This window comes from Pseudophryne corroboree, chromosome 9, assembly GCF_028390025.1.
Source record: "Pseudophryne corroboree isolate aPseCor3 chromosome 9, aPseCor3.hap2, whole genome shotgun sequence".
Lineage (NCBI taxonomy): Eukaryota > Metazoa > Chordata > Amphibia > Anura > Myobatrachidae > Pseudophryne > Pseudophryne corroboree.
The window spans coordinates 479,211,575-479,229,951 of NC_086452.1; the positions used below are offsets into that span (position 1 = coordinate 479,211,575).

General features: G+C 48.8%; 1 protein-coding gene across 2 annotated transcripts in view; it reads left to right on the forward strand.

The window, feature by feature from the left end:
• USP4 (ubiquitin specific peptidase 4) overlaps positions 1 to 16,573 on the forward strand; it is a 72,236-nt gene extending 55,663 nt beyond the window's left edge. For both annotated transcript variants that reach the window (XM_063941434.1, XM_063941435.1), the window contains exons 20-22: positions 2,006 to 2,109; positions 2,183 to 2,271; positions 15,788 to 16,573. In XM_063941434.1, the coding sequence (XP_063797504.1) occupies positions 2,006 to 2,109; positions 2,183 to 2,271; positions 15,788 to 15,940 (346 nt within the window). In that variant the 3' untranslated portion in view covers positions 15,941 to 16,573. The remainder of the gene's footprint in view (positions 1 to 2,005; positions 2,110 to 2,182; positions 2,272 to 15,787) is intronic.
• Positions 16,574 to 18,377: the final 1,804 nt, after the last annotated feature.

The window sequence follows — 18,377 nt, forward strand, 5'->3', positions numbered from 1 at the left end:
GTGTGCGGCTCCTGTGATTGCTATGCTGTATGTATATATCCACACACGTGTGCGTCTCCTGTAATTGCTATGCTGTATGTATATATCTATCCACACACGTGTGTGCTGCTCCTGTGATTGCTATGCTGTATGTTTATATCCACACACGTGTGTGCGGCTCCTGTGATTGCTATTCTGTATGTTTATATCCACACACGTGTGTGCGGCTCCTGTGATTGTTATGCTGTATGTATATATCCACACGTGTGTGCGGCTCCTGTGATTCCTATGCTGTATGTGTATATCCACACACGTGTGTGCGGCTCTTGTGATTGCTATGCTGTATGTATATATCCACACGTGTGTGCGGCTCCTGTGATTCCTATGCTGTATGTATATATCCACACACGTGTGTGCGGCTCCTGTGATTGCTATGCTGTATGTATATATCCACACACGTGTGTGCGGCTGCTGTGATTGCTATGCTGTATGTATATATTCACACACGTGTGCGGCTCCTGTGATTGCTATGCTGTATGTATATATCCACACGTGTGTGCGGCTCCTGTGATTGCTATGCTGTATGTATATATCCACACGTGTGTGCGGCTCCTGTGATTGCTATGCTGTATGTATATATCCACACGTGTGTGCGGCTCCTGTGATTGCTATGCTGTATGTATATATCCACACGTGTGTGCGGCTCCTGTGATTGCTATGCTGTATGTATATATCCACACGTGTGTGCGGCTCCTGTGATTGCTATGCTGTATGTATATATCCACACGTGTGTGCGGCTCCTGTGATTGCTATGCTGTATGTATATATACACACGTGTGTGCGGCTCCTGTGATTGCTATGCTGTATGTATATAACCACACACGTGTGTGCGGCTCCTGTGATTGCTATGCTGTATGTATATATCCACACACGTGTGCGGCTCCTGTGATTGCTATGCTGTATGTATATATCCACACACGTGTGCGGCTCCTGTGATTGCTATGCTGTATGTATATATCCACACGTGTGTGCGGCTCCTGTGATTGCTATGCTGTATGTATATATCCACACACGTGTGTGCGGCTCCTGTGATTGCTATGCTGTATGTATATATCCACACACGTGTGTGCGCCTCCTGTGATTGCTATGCTGTATGTATATATCCACACACGTGTGTGCGCCTCCTGTGATTGCTATGCTGTATGTATATATCCACACACGTGTGTGCGGCTCCTGTGATTGCTATGCTGTATGTATATATCCACACACGTGTGTGCGGCTCCTGTGATTGCTATGCTGTATGTATATATCCACACACGTGTGTGCGGCTCCTGTGATTGCTATGCTGTATGTATATATCCACACGTGTATGCGGCTCCTGTGATTGCTATGCTGTATGTATATATCCACACGTGTGTGCGGCTCCTGTGATTGCTATGCTGTATGTATATATCCACACGTGTGTGCGGCTCCTGTGATTGCTATGCTGTATGTATATATCCACACACGTGTGTGCGGCTCCTGTGATTGCTATGCTGTATGTATATATCCACACGTGTGTGCGGCTCCTGTGATTGCTATGCTGTATGTATATATCCACACGTGTGTGCGGCTCCTGTGATTGCTATGCTGTATGTATATATCCACACACGTGTGTGCGGCTCCTGTGATTGCTATGCTGTATGTATATATCCACACATGTGTGTGCGGCTCCTGTGATTGCTATGCTGTATGTATATATACACACGTGTGTGCGGCTCCTGTGATTGCTATGCTGTATGTATATATCCACACGTGTGTGCGGCTCCTGTGATTGCTATGCTGTATGTATATATCCACACACGTGTGTGCGGCTCCTGTGATTGCTATGCTGTATGTATATATCCACACGTGTGCGGCTCCTGTGATTGCTATGCTGTATGTATATATCCACACACGTGTGCTGCTCCTGTGATTGCTATGCTGTATGTATATATCCACACACGTGTATGCCAGAAATACAGTAACCTTGTTCCATCATCTCCAGAAACCTCAATATGTCGGAGTTTGTCTGCGATCCGACGGCAGATCCCTACGTCTATGACCTTGTGGCGGTTTCCAATCACTATGGCGGGATGGGAGGCGGACACTGTAAGTGTGCAGCGCCAGGCGAGGTGCCAGCGTTTGTGTGCGCTCTGTGACGTCATTGTGTTTGTCCCCACAGATACAGCTTATGCGAAGAACCAGGACACGGAGCAGTGGTATTACTTTGATGACAGCAGTGTGTCGCCAGCATCTGAGGATCAGATTGTGGTCAGTGCCGCTTTCCTGCTGATATACATTACTGTACTGAGACTGCCCCATAATTCCCCTGCCCTGGTGATGTCACACAGCTGCTCACAATTACCCCGGGAGGTGCCGTAGCCGCTGTCACACATTGTGTGTCCCGCCTCCCTTCTAGAGCAGCTTGGGGGCGACTGGAGACCCCATTCTCAGGATGTTGTGCGGGATCACCCTATCATTAGTGGGTGTGGGTGGTTTCATTACACCTGCACCACTGACCGTATAGGCCTAACACGTCGGGAACAGACCTGGTGCTCCGTACACTGGGGGTAATTCAGAGTTGATCGCAGCAGCAAATTTGTTAGCGGTTAGGCAAAACCATGTGCAGTGCGGGAAGGGGGTTTTGGCATATGTAACATGTGCACTGCAGGGGGGGGGGGGGGGGGCAGATGTAATATATGCAGAGAGAGTTAGTTTTGGGTGCGGTGTGTTAAAACTGAAATCTTAGTTGCGGTGTAAAAAATAAAGCAGCTAGTATTTCTCTAACGTCCTAGTGGATGCTGGGGACTCCGAAAGGACCATGGGGAATAGCGGCTCCGCAGGAGACTGGGCACAAAGTAAAAGCTTTTGGACTAGCTGGTGTGCACTGGCTCCTCCCCCTATGACCCTCCTCCAAGCCTCAGTTAGATTTTGTGCCCGAACGAGAAGGGTGCAATCTAGGTGGCTCTCCTGAGCTGCTTAGAGTAAAAGTTTAAATAGGTTTTCTCTATCGTCCTAGTGGATGCTGGGGTTCCTGAAAGGACCATGGGGAATAGCGGCTCCGCAGGAGACAGGGCACAAAAAGTAAAGCTTTAGGATCAGGTGGTGTGCACTGGCTCCTCCCCCTATGACCCTCCTCCAAGCCAGTTAGATTTTTGTGCCCGGCCGAGAAGGGTGCAATCTAGGTGGCTCTCCTAAAGAGCTGCTTAGGAAAGTTTAGCTTAGGTTTTTTATTTTACAGTGAGTCCTGCTGGCAACAGGATCACTGCAACGAGGGACTTAGGGGAGAAGAAGTGAACTCACCTGCGTGCAGGATGGATTGGCTTCTTGGCTACTGGACATCAGCTCCAGAGGGACGATCACAGGTACAGCCTGGATGGTCACCGGAGCCTTGCCGCCGGCCCCCTTGCAGATGCTGAAGTAAGAAGAGGTCCAGAATCGGCGGCAGAAGACTCCTCAGTCTTCTAAAGGTAGCGCACAGCACTGCAGCTGTGCGCCATTTTCCTCTCAGCACACTTCACACGGCAGTCACTGAGGGTGCAGGGCGCTGGGAGGGGGGCGCCCTGGGAGGCAAATGAATACCTATTTTGGCTAAAAATACCTCACATATAGCCTCCGGAGGCTATATGGAGATATTTAACCCCTGCCAGAATCCGTTAAGAGCGGGAGACGAGGCCGCCGAAAAAGGGGCGGGGCCTATCTCCTCAGCACACAGCGCCATTTTCCCTCACAGAAAGGCTGGAGGGAAGGCTCCCAGGCTCTCCCCTGCACTGCACTACAGAAACAGGGTTAAAACAGAGAGGGGGGGCACTAATTTGGCGATATGCTTATATATATATTAAGATGCTATAAGGGAAAACACTTATATAAGGTTGTCCCTATATAATTATAGCGTTTTTGGTGTGTGCTGGCAAACTCTCCCTCTGTCTCTCCAAAGGGCTAGTGGGTCCTGTCCTCTATCAGAGCATTCCCTGTGTGTGTGCTGTGTGTCGGTACGTGTGTGTCGACAGGTAGGAGGACGATGTTGGTGAGGAGGCGGAGCAATTGCCTGTAATGGTGATGTCACTCTCTAGGGAGTCGACACCGGAATGGATTGCTTATTTAGGAAATTACGTGATAATGTCAACACGCTGCAAGGTCGGTTGACGACATGAGACGGCCGACAAACAATTAGTACGGTCCAGACGTCTCAAAAACACCGTCAAGGGTTTTAAAACGCCCGTTTACTTTAGTCTGTCGACACAGACACAGACAGGGACACTGAATCCAGTGTCGACGGTGAATAAACAAACGTATTCCTTATTAGGGCCACACGTTAAAGGCAATGAAGGAGGTGTTACGTATTTCTGATACTACAAGTACCACAAAAGAGGGTATTATGTGGGATGTGAAAAAACTACCATAGTTTTTCCTGAATCAGATAAATTAAATAAAGTGTGTGATGATGCGTGGGTTCCCCCCGATAGAAAATTATGGGCGGTATACCCTTTCCCGCCGGAAGTTAGGGCGCGTTGGGAAACACCCCTTAAGGTGGATAAGGCGCTCACACGCTTATCAAAACAAGTGGCGGTACCGTCTATAGATAGGGCCGTCCTCAAGGACCAGCTGACAAGGCTGGAAAATATAATAAAAAGTATATACACACATACTGGTGTTATACTGCGGCCAGCGATCGCCTCAGCCTGGATGTGCAGAGCTAGGGTGGCTTGGTCGGATTCCCTGACTAAAAATATTGATACCCTTGACAGGGACAGTATTTTATTGACTATAGAGCATTTAAAGGATGCATTTCTATATATGCGAGATGCACAGAGGGATATTTGCACTCTGGCATCATGAATAAACGCGATGTCCATAACTGCCAGAAGATGTTATGGACACGACAGTGGTCAGGTGATGCAGATTCCAAACGGCACAGTATGGCCGTATAAAGGAAGAGGACTTGTTTGGGGTCGGTCCATCGGACCTGGTGGTCACGGCAACTGCTGGAAAATCCACCGTTTTTTACCCTAAGTCACATCTCTGCAGAAAAAGACACCGTCTTTTCAGCCTCAGTCCTCTCGTCCCTATAAGATCATATCTGCCCAGGGATAGAGGAAAGGGAAGAAGACTGCAGCAGGCAGCCCATTCCCAGGAACAGAAGCGTTCCACCGCGTCTGACAAGTTCTCAGCATGGCGCTGAGACCGTACAGGACCCCTGGATCCTACAAGTAGTATCCCGGGGGTACAGATGGGAATGTCGAGACGTTTCCCCTTCGCAGGCTCCTGAAGTCTGCTTTACCAAGGTCTCCCTCCGACAAGGAGGCAGTATGGAAAAAAATTCACAAGCTGTATTCCCAGCAGGTGATAATTAAATTACCCCTCCTACTACAGAAAAGGGGTATTATTCCACACTATATTGTGGTACTGAAGCCAGAAGGCTAGGTGAGACTTATTCTAAAAAATTTTTTTTGAACACTTACAAAGGTTCAAATTAAGATGAAGTCACTCAGAGCAGTGATAACGAACCAGGAAGAAGGGGACTATATAGTGTCCCGGGACATCAGGGATGCTTACCTCTATGTCCCAAATTTGCCCTTCTCACTAAGGGTACCTCAGGTTCATGGTGCAGAACTGTCACTATCAGTTTCAGACGCTGCCGTTTGGATTGTCCACGGCACCCCGGGGTCTTTACCAAGGTAATGGCCGAATTGATGATTCTTCTTCGAAGAAAAGGCGTCTTAATTATCCCTTACTTGGACGATCTCCTGATAGGGGCATAGTCCAGGGAACAGTTGGAGGTCGGAGTAGCACTATCTCGGATACTGCTACAATCAGCACGGGTGGATTCTAAATATTCCAAAATCGCAGCTGATCCCGACGACACGTCTGCTGTGCCTAGGGATGATTCTGGACACAGTCCAGAAAAAGGTGTTTCTCCCGGAAGAGAAAGCCAGGGAGTTATCCGAGCAAGTCAGGAACCTCCTAAAAACAGTGCATCATTGCACAAGGGTCCTGGTAAAAATGGTGGCTTCCTACGAAGCAATTCCATTCGGCAGATTTCACGTAAGAACTTTTCAGTGGGATCTGCTGGACAAATGGTCCGGATCGCATCTTCAGATGCATCAGCGGATAACCCAATATCCAAGGACAAGGGTGTCTCTCCTGTGGTGGTTATAGAGTGCTCATCTTCTAGAGGGCCGCAGATTCGGCATTCAGGATTGGATGCTGGTAACCACGGAGCCCAGCCTGAGAGGCTGGGGAGCAGTCACACAAGGGAAAAATTTCCAGGGAGTGTGATCAAGTATGGAGACCTTTCTCCACATAAATATACTGGAGCTAAGGGTAAATTTATAATGCTCTAAGCTTAGCAAAGACCTCTGCTTCAAGGTCAGCCGGTATTGATCCAGTGGGAAAAACATCACGGCAGTCGCCCACGTAAACAGACAGGGCGACACAAGAAGCAGGAGGGCAATGGCAGAAACTGCAAGGACTTTTCGCTGGGCGGAAAATCATGTGATAACACTGTCAGCAGTTTTTCATCCCGGGAATGGAAACTGGGAAGCAGACTTCCTCAGCACGACCTCCACCCGGGAGAGTGGAAACTTCATTGAGAAGTTTTTTCCACATGATTGTAAACCGTTGGGAAATACCAAAGGTGGACATGATGGCGTCCCGTCTGAACAAAAAACGGGACAGGTATTGCGCCAGGTCAAGAGACCCTCAGGCAATAGATGTGGACGTTCTGGTAACACCGTGGGTGTACCAGTCGGTGTATGTGTTCCCTCCTCTGCTTCTCATACCTAAGGTGCTGAGAATTATAAGACGTAGAGGAGTAAGAACTATACTCATGGCTCCGGATTGGCCAAGAAGGACTTGGTACCCGGAACTTCAAGAGATGCTTACAGAGGTCTTATGGCCTCTGCCGCTAAGAAGGGACTTGCTTCAGCAAGTACCATGTCTGTTCCAAGACTTACCGCAGCTGCGTTTGTCGGCATGGCGATGGAAAGCCGGATCCTAAGGGAAAAAAGGCATTCCGGAAGAGGTCATTCCTACCCTGGTCAAAGCCAGAAAGGAGGTGACCGCACAACATTATCACCACGTGTGGCGAAAATATGTTGCGTGGTGTGAGGCCAGGAAGGCCCCACAAAGAAATTTCAACTCGGTCGTTTCCTGCATTTCCTGCAAACAGGAGTGTCTATGGGCCTCAAATTGGGGTCCATTAAGGTTCAAATTCGGCCCTGTAAATTTTCTTCCAGAAAGAATTGGCTTCAGTTCCTGAAGTCCAGAAGTTTGTCAAGGGAGTATTGCATATACAAACCCCTTTTTTGTGCCTCCAGTGGCACTGTGGGATCTCAACGTAGTTCTGGGATTCCTCAAATCACATTGGTTTAAAACCAGTCAAATATGTGGATTTGAAGCATCTCACATAAAAAGTGACCATGCTCTTGGCCCTGGCCTGGACCAGGCGAGTGTCAAATTGGTGGTTTTTTCTCAAAAAAGCCCATATCTGTTTGTCCATTCGGACAGGGCAGAGCTGCGGACTCGTCCCCAGTTCTCTCCCTAAAGGTGGTGTCAGTGTTTCACCTGAACCAGCTTATTGTGGTGCCTTGCACCTACTAGGGACTTGGAGGACTCCAAGTTGCTAGAAGTTGTCAGGGCCCTGAAAATATGTTCCAGGACAGCTGGAGTCAGAAAATCTGACTCGCTGTTTATACTGTATGCACCCAACAAGTTGGGTGCGCCTGCTTCTAAGCAGTCGATTGCTCGTTGGATTTGTAACACAATTCAACTTGCACATTCTGAGGCAGGCCTGCCACAGTCTAAATCGGTTAAGGCCCATTCCACAAGGAAGGTGGGCTCATCTTGGGCGGCTGCCCGAGAGGTCTCGGCATTACAACTCTGCCGAGCAGCTACGTGGTCAGGGGAGAACAAGTTTGTAAAATTCTACAAATTTGATATCCTGGCAAAAGAGGACCTGGAGTTCTCTCATTCGGTGCTGCAGAGTCATCCGCACTCTCCCGCCCGTTTGGGAGCTTTGGTATAATCCCCATGGTCCTTTCAGGAACCCCAGCATCCACTAGGACGATAGAGAAAATAAGAATTTACTTACCGATAATTCTATTTCTCGGAGTCCGTAGTGGATGCTGGGCGCCCATCCCAAGTGCGGATTATCTGCAATACTTGTACATAGTTACAAAAATCGGGTTATTATTGTTGTGAGCCATCTTTTCAGAGGCTCCGCTGTTATCATACTGTTAACTGGGTTTAGATCACAGGTTGTACGGTGTGATTGGTGTGGCTGGTATGAGTCTTACCCGGGATTCAAAATTCCTCCCTTATTGTGTACGCTCGTCCGGGCACAGTACCTAACTGGCTTGGAGGAGGGTCATAGGGGGAGGAGCCAGTGCACACCACCTGATCCTAAAGCTTTACTTTTTGTGCCCTGTCTCCTGCGGAGCCGCTATTCCCCATGGTCCTTTCAGGAACCCCAGCATCCACTACGGACTCCGAGAAATAGAATTATCGGTAAGTAAATTCTTATTTTTTATTTTCAGTGAGACCTGCTGGCAACAGGCTCACTGCATCGAGGGACTTAGGGGAGAAGAAACGAACTCACCTGCGTGCAGAGTGGATTGGGTTTCTTAGGCTACTGGACATTAGCTCCAGAGGGACGATCACAGGCCCAGCCATGGATGGGTCCCGGAGCCGCGCCGCCGGCCCCCTTACAGATGCTGAAGCAAGAAGAGGTCCAAAATCGGCGGCAGAAGACTTTCCTGTCTTCATAAGGTAGCGCACAGCACTGCAGCTGTGCGCCATTGCTCTCAGCACACTTCACACTCCGGTCACTGAGGGTGCAGGACGCTGGGGGGGGCGTCCTGGGAAGCAATGAATTTACCTTAGTTGGCAAAAAATACATCACATATAGCTCCTGGGCTATATGGATGTATTTAACCCCTGCCAGTTTTCCAGAAAAAAGCGGGAGAAGAGCCCGCCGTGAAGGGGGCGGGGCCTATCTCCTCAGCACACAGCGCCATTTTTCCCACACAGCTCCGCTGGTAGGAAGGCTCCCAGAATCTCCCCTGCATCCTGCAACTACAGAAACAGGGTAAAAAAGAGAGGGGGGCACTTATTTGGCAAAATAACAGATATAAGCAGCTATAAGGGATAGACACTTATTGTAAGGTTGTCCCTATACATATATAGCGCTCTGGTGTGTGCTGGCAAACTCTCCCTCTGTCTCCCCAAGGGGCTAAGTGGGTCCTGTCCTCTATCAGAGCATTCCCTGTGTGTGTGCTGGGTGTCGGTACGTGTGTGTCGACATGTATGAGGAGGAAAATGATGTGGAGGCGGAGCAATTGCCTATAATGGTGATGTCACCCCCTAGGGAGTCGACACCTGAATGGATGGCCGTAATTAAGGAATTACGTGACAGTGTCGGCACGTTACAGAAAACTGTTGACGACATGAGACAGCCGGCAGCTCAGTTAGTGCCTGTCCAGGCGTCTCAAACACCGTCAGGGGCTATTAAACGCCCGTTACCTCAGTGGGTCGACACGGACCCAGACACAGACACTGACTCCAGTGTCGACGGTGAAGAAACAAACGTATTTTCCAGTAGGGCCACACGTTACATGATCACGGCAATGAAGGAGGTTTTGCACATCTCTGATACTGCAAGTACCACAAAAAGGGGTATTATGTGGGGTCTGAAAAAACTACCCGTAGTTTTTCCTGAATCAGATGAATTGAATGAAGTGTGTGATGAAGCGTGGGTTACCCCCGACAGAAAACTGCTAATTTCTAAAAAATTATTGGCACTATATCCCTTCCCACCAGAGGTTAGGGCTCGTTGGGAAACACCCCCTAGGGTGGATAAGGCGCTCACACGCTTATCAAAACAAGTGGCGTTACCGTCTCCAGAAACGGCCGCCCTTAAGGAGCCAGCAGATAGGAGGCTGGAAAATATCCTTAAAAGTATATACACACATACTGGTGTTATACTGCGACCAGCAATCGCCTCAGCCTGGATGTGCAGTGCTGGGGTGGCTTGGTCGGATTCCCTGACTGAAAATATTGATACCCTGGACAGGGACAATATATTATTGACTATAGAGCATTTAAAGGATGCATTCCTATATATGCGAGATGCACAGAGAGACATTTGCACTCTGGCATCAAGAGTAAGTGCGATGTCCATTTCTGCCAGAAGAGGATTATGGACGCGACAGTGGTCAGGGGATGCGGATTCCAAACGGCATATGGAAGTATTGCCGTATAAAGGGGAGGAGTTATTTGGGGGCGGTCTATCGGACCTGGTGGCCACGGCAACGGCTGGGAAATCCACCTTTTTACCCCAAGTCACCTCGCAGAAAAAGATACCGCCTTTTCAGGCTCAGCCCTTTCGTCCCCATAAGGGCAAGCGGGCAAAAGGCCACTCATATCTGCCCCGGGGCAGAGGAAGGGGAAAAAAGACTGCAACAGACAGCTTCTTCCCACGACCAGAAGCCCTCCCCCGCTTCTGCCAAGTCCTCAGCATGACGCTGGGGCCTTACAAGCAGACTCAGGCACGGTGGGGGCCCGTCTCAAGAATTTCAGCGCGCAGTGGGCTCACTCGCAAGTGGACCCCTGGATCCTGCAGGTAGTATCTCAGGGGTACAAATTGGAATTCGAGACGTCTCCCCCTCGCCGGTTCTTGAAGTCTGCTTTACCAACGTCTACCCCCGACAGGGAGGCGGTATTGGAAGCCATTCACAAGCTGTATTCCCAGCAAGTGATAATCAAGGTACCCCTCCTACAACAGGGAAAGGGGTATTACTCCACGCTGTTTGTGGTACCGAAGCCGGATGGCTCGGTGAGACCCATTTTAAATCTGAAAGCCTTGAACACTTACATAAAAAGGTTCAAGTTCAAGATGGAGTCACTCAGAGCAGTGATAGCGAACCTGGAAGAAGGGGACTACATGGTGTCTCTGGACATCAAGGATGCTTACCTCCATGTCCCAATTTGCCCTTCTCACCAAGGGTACCTCAGGTTTGTGGTACAGAACTGTCACTATCAGTTTCAGACGCTGCCGTTTGGATTGTCCACGGCACCCCGGGTCTTTACCAAGGTAATGGCCGAAATGATGATTCTTCTTCGAAGAAAAGGCGTCTTAATTATCCCTTACTTGGACGATCTCCTGATAAGGGCACGGTCCAGAGAACAGTTAGAGGTCGGAGTAGCACTATCGCAAATAGTACTACGACAGCACGGATGGATTCTAAATATTCCAAAATCGCAGCTGATTCCGACGACACGTCTGCTGTTCCTAGGGATGATTCTGGACACAGTACAGAAAAAGGTGTTTCTCCCGGAAGAGAAAGCCAGGGAGTTATCCGACCTAGTCAGGAAACTCCTAAGACCAGGCCAGGTGTCAGTGCATCAGTGCACAAGGGTCCTGGGAAAGATGGTGGCTTCTTACGAAGCGATTCCATTCGGCAGATTCCACGCAAGAACTTTTCAGTTGGATCTGCTAGACAAATGGTCCGGATCGCATCTTCAAATGCATCAGCGGATAACCCTGTCTCCAAGGACAAGGGTGTCTCTCCTGTGGTGGTTACAGAGTGCTCATCTCCTAGAGGGCCGCAGATTCGGCATTCAGGATTGGGTCCTGGTGACCACGGATGCCAGCCTGAGAGGCTGGGGAGCAGTCACACAGGGAAAAAATTTCCAGGGCTTGTGGTCAAGCATGGAAACGTCACTTCACATAAATATCCTGGAACTAAGGGCCATTTACAATGCCCTAAGTCAGGCAAGGCCTCTGCTTCAGGGTCAGCCAGTATTGATCCAGTCGGACAACATCACGGCAGTCGCCCACGTAAACAGACAGGGCGGCACAAGAAGCAGGAGGGCAATGACGGAAGTGGCAAGGATTCTTCGCTGGGCGGAAAATCATGTGATAGCACTGTCAGCAGTGTTCATTCCGGGAGTGGACAACTGGGAAGCAGACTTCCTCAGCAGACACGATCTTCACCCGGGGGAGTGGGGACTTCACCCAGAAGTCTTCCACATGATTGTAAACCGTTGGGAAAAACCAAAGGTGGACATGATGGCGTCTCGCCTCAACAAAAAACTGGACAGATATTGCTCCAGGTCAAGGGACCCTCAGGCAATAGCTGTGGACGCTCTGGTAACACCGTGGGTGTACCGGTCAGTGTATGTGTTCCCTCCTCTTCCTCTCATACCAAAAGTACTGAGAATCATAAGAAGGAGAGGAGTAAAGACTATACTCGTGGCTCCGGATTGGCCAAGAAGGACTTGGTACCCGGAAATTCAAGAGATGCTCACGGAAGACCCGTGGCCTCTACCTCTAAGACAGGACCTGATCCAGCAGGGACCATGTCTGTTCCAAGACTTACCGCGGCTGCGTTTGACGGCATGGCGGTTGAACGCCGGATCCTGAAGGATAAAGGCATTCCGGATGAAGTCATCCCTACCCTGATCAAAGCCAGGAAGGATGTAACCGTACAACATTATCACCGTATTTGGCGTAAATATGTTGCGTGGTGCGAGGCCAGGAAGGCCCCTACGGAGGAATTTCAACTGGGTCGATTCCTGCATTTCCTGCAAACAGGACTGTCTATGGGCCTCAAATTAGGGTCCATTAAGGTTCAAATTTCGGCCCTGTCGATATTCTTCCAAAAAGAACTAGCATCTGTACCTGAAGTTCAGACGTTTGTCAAGGGAGTACTGCATATACAGCCTCCTTTTGTGCCTCCAGTGGCACCTTGGGATCTCAATGTAGTGTAGGGATTCCTAAAATCGCATCAGAATTGGCGGCTTTATCCTATAAAAGCCCTTACCTAATTTTTCATACGGACAGGGCAGAATTGAGGACTCGTCCTCAATTTCTCCCTAAGGTGGTTTCAGCATTTCACTTAAACCAACCTATCGTGGTGCCTGCGGCTACTAGGGACTTGGAGGATTCCAAGTTGCTGGACGTAGTCAGGGCCCTGAAAATATATGTTCCAGGACGGCTGGAGTCAGAAAATCTGACTCGCTGTTTATCCTGTATGCACCCAACAAGCTGGGTGCTCCTGCTTCTAAGCAGACGATTGCTCGTTGGATTTGTAGTACAATTCAGCTTGCACATTCTGTGGCAGGCCTGCCACAGCCAAAATCTGTAAAAGCCCATTCCACACGGAAAGTGGGCTCATCTTGGGCACCTTGAAAAAGACCGAGGAGGTCGAAACGTCGTTGGTGAAACCAGGTAGTGAGTTTTTCATCATTTTTATTCAATCATTTTGTTTTTTATGGGACACCACTTTTGGAGTATGTCCAACATAACATGACTGTACTGGTGTAAATCCGGATTGCATCAGTTTTTGTCTATGATTCCTGACCTGCATGTTGTGTACAGACCAGAGAGTGGAAACCACATAGAAAAGCAATTCATTGTTATTTTATGGACTCTTAATAAAATTATTTTTGAACCACTGCGGTTGCTATTCCTGAACCCGGCTTGAAAGATACCTTTACATGTGGAATTAATCCCCCTCCCAAGTGAGTGGGGTACGCTTCTAGAGCAGCTTTCTTCCTGTTTTTGATCACGTGGGATATAGAGTTCTAAAGATACCTTTACACACTTATTCTCATTTATTCTGATGTGAGTTTCGGTACGTCCTTAAAAATCGGGAGAGTGGTGGCGAGATACTATCCTCATCTACTAGCAAATTGGGCCCGGCACCATAGGCTTCTCTTTTCTGGACACTTAGAGGGTGTTCAAATAAGTGCTTCAAGCAATACCACCCATGCATGTGTATCATCTTTCTTTTTTTTCATGTTTGACAACTGGATATCATGAGACAATCGAAAGAGTGAACATCTGAAAGGACACCCAAATATGTGACGTATTATCTTAAATTTAATTTATCGCCTTTGATCTATCCTCTCATTGTATTTTAATTCATCTTGGGCGGCTGCCCGAGGGGTCTCGGTTTTACAACTTTGCCGAGCAGCTACTTGGTCAGGGGCAAACACGTTTGCTAAATTCTACAAATTTGATACCCTGGCTGAGGAGGACCTGGAGTTCTCTCATTCGGTGCTGCAGAGTCATCCGCACTCTCCCGCCCGTTTGGGAGCTTTGGTATAATCCCCATGGTCCTTACGGAGTTCCCAGCATCCACTAGGACGTCAGAGAAAATAAGAATTTACTTACCGATAATTCTATTTCTCATAGTCCGTAGTGGATGCTGGGCGCCCATCCCAAGTGCGGATTGTCTGCATTACTTGTACATAGTTATTGTTACAAAAATCGGGTTATTGTTGTTGTGAGCCATCTTTTCAGAGGCTCCTTCTGTTATCATGCTGTTAACTGGGTTCAGATCACAAGTTGTACGGTGTGATTGGTGTGGCTGGTAATGAGTCTTACCCGGGATTCAAAATCCTTCCTTATTGTGTACGCTCGTCCGGGCACAGTATCCTAACTGAGGCTTGGAGGAGGGTCATAGGGGGAGGAGCCAGTGCACACCAGCTAGTCCTAAAGCTTTTACTTTGTGCCCAGTCTCCTGCGAAGCCGCTATTCCCCATGGTCCTTTCGGAGTCCCCAGCATCCACTACGGACTATGAGAAATAGAATTATCGGTAAGTAAATTCTTATTTTACCCTGCACAGAAACCATATAACCCACCCAAATCTAACTCTCTCTGCACATGTTACATCTGCCCCACCTGCACTGCACATGGTTTTGCCCAACTGCTAACAAATTTGCTGCTGCGATCAACTCTGAATTACCCCCAGTGTCGGTCACTGTGCAGCTTGTGTCGTTGACTGTTACTGTATAATGTTGCGCTAATGCCTGCTCTGGAACCCGTCTGTCACGGTTCAGCTTGTCGGCAGCTGAGTAATATTACTGTATAATGTTGCACTAATGCCGACTGTGGAACCCTCCGGTTACGGTTCAGCTTGTGTCGGTGGCTGAGGAATATTACTGTATAATGTTGCGCTAATGCCGGCTGTGGAGCCCTCCGGTTACGGTTCAGCTTGTGTCGGTGGCTAAGGAATATTACTGTATAATGTTGCGTTAATGCCGGCTCGAGAACCTGAATGTCACTGTTCAGCTTGTGTCGGCGGCTGAGGAATATTACTGTATAATGCGCTAATGCAGGCTCTAGAACCTGAATGTCACTGTTCAGCTTGTGTCGGCGGCTGAGGAATATTACTGTATAGTGCGCTAATGCTGGCGCTAGAACCTGAATGTCACTGTTCAGCTTGTGTCGGCGGCTGTGTAATATTACTATATTATGTTACGCTAATGTCGGCTCTAGAACCCTCCAGTCACTGTTCAGCTTGTGTCGGCTCTGAGTCTTATTACTGTATAATGTTGCACTAATGCCGTCTCTAGAATCCTCCAGTCACGGTTCTGCTTCTGTCGGCGGCTGAGTAATATTACTGTATAATGCGCTAATACCGGCTCTAGAACCCTGAATGTCACTGTTCAGCTTGTGTCGGCGGCTGTGTAATATTACTATATAATGTTACGCTAATGTCGGCTCTAGAACCCTCCAGTCACTGTTCAGCTTGTGTCGGCTCTGAGTCTTATTACTGTATAATGTTGCACTAATGCCGGCTCTAGAATTCTCCGGTCACGGTTCAGCTTCTGTCGGCGGCTGAGTAATATTACTGTATAATGCGCTAATACCGGCTCTAGAACCCTGAATGTCACTGTTTAGCTTGTGTCGGCGGCTGACTAATATTACTGTATAATGTTGCGTTAATGCCGGCTCTAGAACCCTATCAGGAAAGTAACTTCTGTCTCTTCTTCTAGACGAAGGCGGCTTACGTGCTCTTCTACCAGCGGCAGGATAGTGGTAAAGCTCCTGCCCCATCACCCGCGGCATCTCTCAGCTGCCCCCCAGCAGAGGAGGATCTGGGGGAACAAGACAGACAGAAAGACTCAGACTCAATGGACACTAACTAATGGCTTGTTCCGGCAGACAGCGAGGCGTCTTTCTTGTCTGCTATGTACATACTTCCCGTCATATCTCCAACACACACAGCTGAAACTACTGAGGCGTGCTCATACAGTCCTATAGAGAACTGTTCAGTATAAGAGGTATTGCTAATATATAGTTTGGTGCGCTCTGTGCTCGGCACGGAGTATCATTACTCCCTGGCTCTCAGTATTTTTTCTCCATCTTTAATTTGAAGAAATGAAATGAACACCAGCAGCCTTTGCAAAGTCTATTTTTAATACAAAGTACTGTAGCACTTAGTGTTACCCGGCTGCCTGAGGTTCCTCTTCCGCCCTGGGTGCAGTCTGGCCGGAGCGCTTGTGGAGTCGCGGTGTAAGAGGCCACAAGGAACCAGTAAATGACGACGCACCCGTTTAGGAACCAGGGTGTCCTTTCTTCCTCTCTCTTGGGTGGGTCTTATTTATTGCTCTTTATTTTACCCAGACAGACTCCAGCACTGTACAATGTAGAAGCGCCAGGATGCCGAGTGCAATGCAGACCTGCAGCCACAAGGGGGCAGTAATGAAACATAAAGCAGAATGTGCTGTGGACAACTTTGGGAGAAAAAAGGGTTAATTAAAAGTCATGCTGAAAGTTCATATCTGCTATCATGTTCCAGAAAGTGTTTATGGCGTCCGGTGTTTTTACTGAATGAGCGTATGCATAGCGCCATGCGGAGCTGTAATACATTACTGTACATAGGAACTCTGCATCTGTATTACACATAACTGTGCGCCAGGATTATATCCATGGTAATGGTGTCGTCCACTATAACCTCGTGATGTCACTGATTGGACAAATGTAAGGTGCATACACACGGTGAGATGACTGCGATTTCCCTTGAACTCCCCCAGAACCACTGATTTCTCTAACGTCCTAGTGGATGCTGGGGACTCCGTAAGGACCATGGGGAATAGACGGGCTCCGCAGGAGACTGGGCACTCTAAGAAAGATTTAGTACTATGTGGTGTGCACTGGCTCCTCCCTCTATGACCCTCCTCCAGACCTCAGTTAGAATCTGTGCCCGGACAGAGCTGGGTGCTTTTAGTGAGCTCTCCTGAGCTTGCTAATAAGAAAGTATTTATTAGGTTTTTTATTTTCAGAGAGATCTGCTGGCAACAGACTCTCTGCTACGTGGGACTGAGGGGAGAGAAGCAAACCTACTAACTGCGGCTAGGTTGCGCTTCTTAGGCTACTGGTCACCATTAGCTCCAGAGGGATCGAACACAGGAACTTAACCTTGGTCGTCCGTTCCCGGAGCCGCGCCGCCGCCCCCCTCGCAGAGCCAGAAGACAGAAGCCGGCAGAAGCAAGAAGACATCGAAATCGGCGGCAGAAGACTCCTGTCTTCACATGAGGTAGCGCACAGCACTGCAGCTGTGCGCCATTGCTCCCACACACTCCGGTCACTGTAGGGTGCAGGGGGGGGGGGCGCCCTGGGCAGCAATTAGAGACCTCTTGGCAAAAGTCACAAATATACAGCTGGGCACTGTATATATGTATGAGCCCCCGCTATTATTTTAACACAGAAAGCGGGACAGAAGCCCGCCGCTGAGGGGGCGGGGCTTCTTCCTCAGCATTCACCAGCGCCATTTTCTCTCCACTGCTCCGCTGAGAGGAAACTCCCCAGGCTCTCCCCTGCAGTCTCCAGGTAGAAAGAGGGTAAAAAGAGAGGGGGGGCACATAAATTTAGGCGCATAAATCACTAATACAGCAGCTACTGGGTAAACACTAAGTTACTGTGTGATTCCTGGGTCATATAGCGCTGGGGTGTGTGCTGGCATACTCTCTCTCTGTCTCCTCAAAAGGCCTTGTGGGGGTCCTGTCCTCAATTAGAGCATCCCCTGTGTGTGTGCGGTGTGTCGGTACGATTGTGTCGACATGTTTGACGAGGAAGGCTACGTGGAGGCAGAACAGGTGCAGATGAATGTGGTGTCTCAGCCGACGGCGCCGACACCTGATTGGATGGATATGTGGAAGGTGTTAAATGATCATGTAAACTCCTTGCATAAAAGGTTGGATAAAGCTGAAGCCTTGGGACAGTCAGGGTCTCAACCCATGCCTGATCCTACAGCGCAGAGGCCGTCAGGGTCTCAAAAGCGCACACTATCCCAAACTGTTGACACAGATATCGACACGGATTCTGACTCCAGTGTCGATGGCGATGAGGCAAAATTGCAGCCTAAAATGGCTAAAGCCATCCGCTACATGATTATAGCTTTGAAGGATGTGTTGCATATATCAGAGGAAAACCCTGTCCCTGACAAGAGGGTTTATATGTTTGGGGAGAAAAAGCAAGAGGTGACTTTTCCCCCTTCACATGAATTATGTGAAAAAGCGTGGGATTCTCCTGATAGGAAAGTGCTGATTTCCAAAAGATTACTTATGGCGTATCCTTTCCCGC